The 8,501-nt window shown below is 38.7% G+C and overlaps 1 protein-coding gene across 1 annotated transcript; it reads right to left on the bottom strand.

Annotated features, from left to right (window-relative positions):
• Positions 1-23: 23 nt before the first annotated feature.
• On the bottom strand, positions 24-3,410 carry RPS27L (ribosomal protein S27 like). Its single transcript, XM_068695684.1, has 4 exons — positions 3,253-3,410; positions 3,017-3,125; positions 1,300-1,410; positions 24-218 (listed from the first exon to the last, which is right to left on the bottom strand). Exons 1-4 carry the CDS (start codon positions 3,256-3,258, stop codon positions 190-192), a joined length of 255 nt encoding a protein of 84 aa, XP_068551785.1. The 5' UTR covers positions 3,259-3,410; the 3' UTR covers positions 24-189.
• Between the last annotated feature and the right edge of the window lie 5,091 nt (positions 3,411-8,501).

The following is an 8,501-nucleotide window of genomic DNA, read 5'->3' as shown; positions in this document are numbered from 1 at the left end:
ATAAAGCTCAGTTGTCCGTAAACTTGCACTTCAAACTGTTTATTGAAAAAGATTGCAGCTCATCAGTCACCAGTACCATGTCATTTTTACAAAATCAATCATAATTACATTGTTATATTAACAGACATTTTCTTAAACAGCTAAGGCTTTCAGGAACACAGATCCAAAGCTCTATGCTGAAAAGAATACTTAGTGTTGCTTTCTTCTAAAGGAGCAGCCTGCAAAGAAATGACAAGTAGAAATATGAATAGTCTTAAATTACTAGATGACATTGAAAAATTGTTCACCCAACTGAAGTTGGGAACTTACATAGTAAATTTAAACTTTGTGTACCATAAGAGGTAACTACCTAGCACATCGAGTCTACTCTAATCCAGCATGGTCATCTTGAATTCATTTTATGCTAAGGCTCAGGTGTACTACTTTTTTTGAGATGTCTTTTAAAATTCTAGTGTACTGTTCTATCCCTTAGTGGTACAAATCCTAAACTGAAACAGTAGCTAGGGAGTGTTGGTGCCTTTTCAACTGCTCAACAGCCTCATTTCAGGTATTCTATCCTCATATAAACTACTGCTGTATAGTATTACGCAGTACAAGCAGTACTATATATAATATGTACACTAAATTTTGTCCTTTAAATGTAAGGTGAATGAAGTCTGGATTCATTCTTCAAATTTCTTGAAACCTTTATGTGTTTCCAGTGCTTTTCATATATCCTAGCTGTTGGATTATGGTTCAAGACATCAGTGTTATAACGAGTTATCTGCATGCAATTAACTGTAGTTATTTGTTCCCTTAAAATTTATATAAATTTCAATTAAGTAACGTGAACCAGGGAACTGCATTACAGCACCTCTATTTAAAAATAAACAAGCAAGCCACCACTGACTAGCAGAGGCATGGAATCATGTTAACCTAGCCCAAGTACCCTACTTCTTTAATGGTAACTTTTTTAACCCTTTAAAATTAGTTCAGAAATAAATAACCTTTAGCCTAGTGTTAGCCTGAAAGAAGATACAAATCAAAGCATCAAATATCCAGTGTGCTTGATCAAAATCTAGCTGCCAAGTTCCCTCGCATATCTATCTGCGTAGCCATTAAAAAAAAAAAAAAAAGTGCAGAAAAACTTGCAGGCTAGGGCCCAGTAACAATGTTTTTACTAGTTAAACAAAACATCTTGAAAAATAAGCTTTCCGGTATCAGTTTCCACAAATCAAAGCTAAAAGATTTGCAGACTATCACTACGTAAATGCACAGTCTTAACTGGAATATTGGGATTGCTTAAACAGTACTCCTTACCTTCTGTGAGCCTAGCCTTTCCCCCAGTAGGCTGACACAGGATGGTTGAGCAGCCTACACACAGAACTACTGTCTGAGCATGGCTGAATACAGTGGTGATCTTGTAGCACCCTGGAAAACAGCATTATTAAACTTTCCACTGAGTGTTCTAGCATGTTTTAAAATGTATGTGTAATTGAACCAGATACTCTATACTTGTTTCAATTTAGTATTTTGTTACAAAGCACACCAAGTAAAACATTGTTACTGTAGTCTGAAACACTTATTTGTTTTTATTGATATGCATAGAAAAGCAAATTAGTTAACTGAATGAAACTGTTACACCTCCCCATGTGAAAATCATCAAGGGAGCGTTAGGGCTGACAAGCCTCAATTTACCTGCAGTATGTGTCGTCTAAAAAGCAGGAGCTGGATACCTTATTTTCATCCTAGACTAGCCTTCTGTGCTGATCAAAAGAATCTTCTAGATAAAGAAATAATTATTTGTTGTACTAGAACATTGCTGAGCGTTGATCAAGTTTGTCAGCTGTGAATGTGAGCACTGCTGCTCAAAACTGTTTGCTTTCTGTTTAATAATTAGTGCACATAAGGCACATGCTCAGTCGTACTGTGTAAGGCTAGTGCCATGTTTACATAAGGCTAGTGCCAAAAGACGTGCATAGAATAATAACTTCAGCGTATTCCAGATTCAAGACGAGCATCAGGAAAACTTTAACTTCTAAATTCTACAACTTTTGGAAAACATGAGATCGATCTCATAAACTTCTTATGCAAAAGAATTTTCATGTCTTTCATTATTTGCCCTTGAAAGTATTTTTAATTAGGAGGAATAGGAGAGACAATTTGTAGTGGATTTAATCCAGATGCAGATATAGAAAATAGATGAGGGTGAGCACAGATTCCATTTTCAGCATGTATGGCCCAGAAAGATAGGATAAAAGTATACATGTCACAAGGAAGGTCCTCAGAAAGCTCCATGATGAGAGGTTTTTTATTTTAAGTGAGCAGTTTATTTGCAAACAGTTTAATGACTTTACCTCACTTTTAGATGGAAAGCAATGTCTGAGAATTAGAAATCTACTTAGAAATCTAAACTACTAAGAATAGAATAGTAAGAAAAAATGAATAGAGAAAAATTCCTTCTCATCAAGATGACTGCTACTGTAAGTCAATCCATGTATGCATTTCTCTGTTGTTTTCTCACTGTTACCACTTTCTAATGTTGCAGTGCTGTCTAGGAGGTAAGGTACAGCTTTTGATTTCTGCACCGTAGTATTGCTGTATGTGTACACTGCAGCTGTATGTGTCCTTGTGAAGTGTCTTTCTGGCTGTTCTGGAACCAACCAACTTACAAAAGGAAGAAAACAAACATTGCTTTTATTTGAAACTCGGGCCATGGGTGATTTAAACCACCCATGTCATCTCACTTCTCAGAGCTGCAGATCTGAGGGGTTGTCTCCCGCCCCCTCCCCGTGCCAGGTTTCCATTAAGGACTGTTGTTTTTCCTATTTTAGACCTCTAGAAAAATAGATAAACGGATCGCTTCAGTAATTTTTTTTAAACGTTTGGACTAAAAGAGTTCTCAAGAAAGAAAAGTACATTTTTTCCCCCTACAGATCACGTACACCACGTTTAGAGAACAAGCCTCCCCTCTGCGGTGGCACAGAGCCCCAAGAAAACGCGTGTCCGTCCTCCTGCCCGCCACGCAGCCCTGTACCTGGGCACTTGACGTCCATGAAGTAGGAGTTGGGGCTCTGCACCAGCCGCTTCTTCTTGTGCTTCCTCTTCTCGTCCTCCAAGGAGGGATGCACCAGGTCCTTGGCCAGCTGCGGAGGGCAAGGGCAGAAACGCGCCCGCGGTCAGACCCCGCTCCCCGCCGCCCTTAGCGGGGGCCCGAGCGCGGGGACCGGGACCCGACCACCCCCCGCTCCCCGGGCCCGGGGCGCCACTCACGGGCATGGCCGCGCCGCCGCCCCTTCCCCGCCGCGCTTCCTCTGGGCGCTCGGCGGCCCCGGCTCGGTGGTTGGCGGTGGCGGCGGGCGGGGCGCGGGGCGGCCTCCGCGGCGGGGCTGAGCCGCTGGCGGCCCGGGAGGCGCTGAGAGGGGAGCTCCGGGCGAGGGGCTCCCACGGGCTCCCGGGGACGGGTGTGCTGCTTTCCCCCAGGCAGCAGCGCCTTGGGATTCAGCTGGAACCCGAGGAAGCAGGGAGGAAGGCAAAAGCCGCAATACGGTGCTGGGTCTCATCGACAAACCTGCTCGTTTTCCCTTTTACAGATGAATGTGGCACAGAGGGAAAACATACTTCTAAAATAGCATTCTTATGTTGTCATGTGTAGTTGCTAGAAATTCTAAAAGAGGGTTTTTATATAGTCGTATATAGGTGCTAGAAACAACATCAGCGTTCAGGTAGTTCTCTTTTTGCAAGGCATATTCATACCTTTGTTGGTGAAGAGATAAAGCTCTTAATTCTACTTTTTAGGTAATAAAAAAAAAATCCAGAAGTCCCATATGCTTTTATTTTAGATGTTGACTAAATTGTCATGCACTGTGATGCTAAATTGTCATGTAGCATGCTAAATGATGTGTTACTTGAACCTGCATATTCTTTTGCAGTTTCCCACCCCAGTCAAAAAGAAAAATACAGAGGAATTTCTGTGTTAACTGCATTTGGAGAACATATGAGAAATGAATAAATCACAGTGGGAATGCAGAAACATTTTTTCATAAATTCTGTTACTAAAAGGTTGAGTCATTTTTTTTCCCACATGTCAGTAAAAACAATCATAGATATAATCTGTAAAGACTGCTGGACTTAATTGAATCAAATCCTGAACATTTAAAAGTGTAATTCATTAGAAGCCCAGTAAGTGGCAGAAATAGACCTTGTAAAAATTGCGTAGTGTGAAAAGTCTTCTGAAAACATACAACAGGCAGCATGTAGAGCCACATCCCTTTTGAAGAGAACTCACACATTTAACAAAATTTGTTTTAAAAGTTTGCCATGTGCACAAGTGAAACTGTGAATTTCATGGAGGCATACCTTTCTCACAACAGTATTCTCAAAGCTGGCATGGCCTCTCCAGTGCTGCTGCTGTACACTTTCAGAGTACCTCCTTCCATGCCCCAAGCCCTGCGTTATTCTGCAAGAATGGAGCCATGCGTTGTAGTGCTTCAATACATTTCATTGGCTCCTAGTGTCACCATCACAGCTATGGTCTTGTAACCCTAATGTTATGTTAGCGTTTTTTTGTTACGCTCCTGAGTGATGATGACACAGGGAGGTGTTTCGCAAGACTGTTTTGCTTTATTATGGGGACTTTAATATGAAAGGCTGTGACTCATGCTGTCGTGTGCACGCTGTCCTGTGAAGCTAGGAGCCTAACCCAGTTAACAGCACAGCCGGAGAGGGGAGGTTGAGTTAGAGTCTGAAGGAGAATTACAATTTTCTTTGGTTAACAAAATAACTTCACCACATATAAAGCACCACCAGCACCACCAACAAAAAAAGTAGAACTTCTGAAGTGTGGTTCTCCTGCACCTCTTCCTCCTAGCTCTCCCTCCTTAAATGTCTTTCCTGCAAGGACCCTGTAGTGCTTGAGGACAACTTTAGATTCACAGTTCACATGAAAGGTTGGTTTCTGTGGAAGGAGGGGCACACAGGATGATCTGAAAACAGGATGTGTTTTGGACACATCCCTCTGTTTGGTTCTCTATTTTGGTTTTACTGGGAGATTCATTTCCTTTTCATAGCTGTTTGTAGTTCAGAGTGACCTGCTAAATGACTCAGTTATAACACATTACCTTCAGTCTTATGATAAAAAGCTTATATATATATATATATATATATATATATATATATATAAGTACTATTAAAGTATACTATTTGGAAAACAGAAACACAGCACTAAGTTTAGGTTGCAAGTTAACTGTTAACCAGGAGAGTAATGCAGTCCATCTCTGCTGGGTTTGTACCACAATGGCATGGCCTACAAAGAGAGAGAGAGATTCAGGTCCAAGGGAATGACTCTGATGATGTGCCTTGTGGTGTTCTTCTGCTGGGCTGTGCCTGGAGGCCCTCCTTGTGTCAGGGAGGTAGCACTGGAGCACCTGTTCGCACCCATGCCACCCTGTTCTGTTCTATTTGTGGCCTTCTGCAGCTGCATCTTGGGGTTCGTTGCAATTTGCCCTCTGATGCTGCAAAAATACAAGCTTTTTTGTGTTTTTACTACAAAACATTTTTTAAACTGACTGTGGTCACTGAGGAAGTGAATATTGATGGATTTGTGAAAAAAAAAAAATAAATCACTTGAATAATGCTTCTAGTGGTTTGTCTAGTGTACTAAAATGTGGATTGCTCTCTCTGTAGTAGTATCCTTAAGACCATTTAGATTTCCACACACTAACCAGGTCTAAGTTGCACCCAAAACAAGGTTCACTTCAAGTGGTATGTTTGATCTGGAACACAGACTGCCTGCAGTTTTGCCTGTACTGCAGAATTAAGTATAATAACTTTTAATTAGTTATAAATTAATGTTATAATCCATGGTGTACATAGTCGATTTAAATATGCTTATGCTGTGGTAGTTTAGTTTAACACTGGAATTTGAAGAAGGTCCACGTTTAGCATTATCTTAATGGCAAACATTAAAATTGATGGAACTTACAGATAAGAGTCTTACAGAGCATACTCTAGGTAATGACTTGATTTAACCTCTGCTATATACAGTTCTGCAACATATAAATGTGGAAAAGTCAAACATTTAGATCACTAGTGTAAAGTACTGTTCTTTCGGAAGACCCCCAAAATTAAACCAACCTTGTTAAAACCACATCTTAAAAGTGGAACATAACAACATGTCAAATGCACTAAGCAAAGTGTAGGATGAGCACAGAAGTATCTACCTGCAGAGAGAGACATATTTACTGTAACTGGGGAATAAGTGACATTTTTGTAAAGGAATGTCATGTGATAGTCATCGAATGGTAATAAATTGCAGGGACATCTGCCAAAACCACGGTTGTTAAAAGTATATTTCAAAAATATTATCATATTAACTATCAGAGTCCCATAGCTAAGGAGCAAAGTTCATGTTAATGATTTGTAGTTACGTGGCATTCTGGGAAGGACTGCCTCATAAGCTTATCTTTTGTAGAACTTGAACCTGTAGATTCTAATTAGTGCCAGGATCTTAGTTCTACCGATGTTTCAAACTTTTGGTTTTTGAAACCTTGTACTTACACAATTAAGATCTAGAATTTCTTATAATTTTATATGCATTGAATAGAAGAGATTGAATAGATGAAAATTTTCACAAAGTTCTCTTTGTACGTAGCTGGTCTCACCTTTAAGCAGAGAGGAAAAATGATTTTTGAAAGTTAGTGTATCATTTGAGACAGTAAAATGAGAGTAGGAATGAAGGAGTAAGTTTGTAATCTGGCACTCTCCTAAAATGTATGTGTTGGTTAAATAGATACAAGTATTTTCTGTTTTGCTTTTTGTTTGTTGGCTTTTTTTTTTTTTTTTAAGGTGTAGGTAAAGATTGTATTTATTGCATATGAATAGCAGGAGTAAATATATTTTGCTATTCATTTTGATGCCTTTCTTAAACTGAGTGCTTTACTAGATGCACTTTACATACACGTTAGTGACTAATGGAATTCTGCCATTCCTTGGTTGGGACTTGGTGTGTGTTTTCTGGATGAGTATGGCTGTTACTTAGTGCTTGTAAAAGTTTTTAAAATCTTGCTTTTTTGAAATCTGGAAATCAACGTTATCATCGACATCTAGTCAACATTGTTATGGTGTTTTCCACTTTTTCATAGTGCCAAAAGCTAAAGTATAATGTCAACCTTTTTCTACTTACTACATGCTCAGTGTTCCCCATAGTGGTTTTTCCATGTCATAAAAAAAAAAAAAAAAAAAAAAAAAGTTTAATTGTAGCTGATCTATTTGACTTCAATACAGCATAATACAAATGTTGTCTTTTCTAGTTTAGTGCTCTAACAAAGATTAGATTTCAAAGTATTTTCATGGACAGGTATCATAGTGTATTGGTTATTAAGCCTAAAAGCTTAGATACATGTACTGGAAGGTGTACAATTGTACAGTTGAATTTTTTTGTGCATCTTATCAAATAAAAAAAAAAAACTTTAAGATTTTATATCTCATTTTTTAATGCAATTTTAAAGTTCATGGTTAAATAAACATCTGTCCCTTGAATCTGGCAAACTGGCACTTTTCCAAATCACAACAGAACACAATATTGCAAAGCACCAGTGTAATTAAAGAGGGAAGTAATTTGCATTATTTTTCTATAAAACTACTCTTGAGTAACAGATGGCGATCACAAACATATTGCTTCAGAGACATATGGAAACCTATTTGTTCCACAAAACTCAGGAGTGAATATTAACCCCAAAATTACTCTCTTCATTGCTGAAATACGATGTAGTAATCTCCAGTATGGCCCTAATTACAGTACTCATGAGCAATTCGTGTCTCTGAAAATACAGATATATGGAAATGTGTCAGAGATTAGGTTTTCATATGCAGTTTCCTATAATCCGATTATTCATGCTAGTCTGAAACAATTGATAAATTTGATTTGACTGCCTCTGTGCCAGGTTGTCATTATCATTTATAAACTTAAATCTTGGGTTAAGTATAGTAACAGCCCACCGTAACATGTAAACAGCCCAACTCCAAATCATGCAGTAAAAAAACGTTCTCATATTGCTGCCTTGGTTCTGCCCTATCAGATGATATCTGTGTCTCCCAGTGGTCTTAATCAAGGAGTGACATTTTTACTTGAATTGCAACATGGAATCTCTGTTATAAAGTTAGATTTCAATACAGTTAACTGGAAGTTAAAGTTAGCAGTTATGCCAAGCTGTAATTGAATTCACCTTGTACAGAGTTTTACATCAGATCTGTCATGGGATTATTATTTTTTAAGGTTTGTTATCACAAACATATGGGCCAGGAACATCACCAAACTGAGACACTTAATAAGGAAGATTTGGAATGGTTCATTATTAGGAATTTATCAGCTTTTGCTTTTCCAAGTTTTATTATGACTGATGTAATTTATTTGGAGTGACTCTTCAGAACACTTTGCGTAAGTACAGCAGTGGCCAGCTGTTAAGATAGCTCGCCCTACTTTACCCCAACAAAATCTAGGTTGGGTGCTTGGAATATGGAGG

Source organism: Anas acuta, chromosome 12, assembly GCF_963932015.1.
Source record: "Anas acuta chromosome 12, bAnaAcu1.1, whole genome shotgun sequence".
In the NCBI taxonomy this organism is placed as follows: Eukaryota; Metazoa; Chordata; class Aves; order Anseriformes; family Anatidae; genus Anas; species Anas acuta.
Note: the sequence above shows the minus strand (reverse complement) of the source record. Positions and strands in the feature narration are given on the sequence as shown.

Bases quoted from the DNA above. Each gene is read 5' to 3' on its own strand.
- RPS27L (XM_068695684.1), bottom strand. The intron at 1,411-3,016 runs GTACAGGGCTGC...GCTGTTTTCCAG, and splicing joins CATGGACGTCAAGTGCCCAG to GGTGCTACAAGATCACCACT. The intron at 219-1,299 runs GTAAGGAGTACT...ATTTCTTTGCAG, and splicing joins AAAGGCTAGGCTCACAGAAG to GCTGCTCCTTTAGAAGAAAG.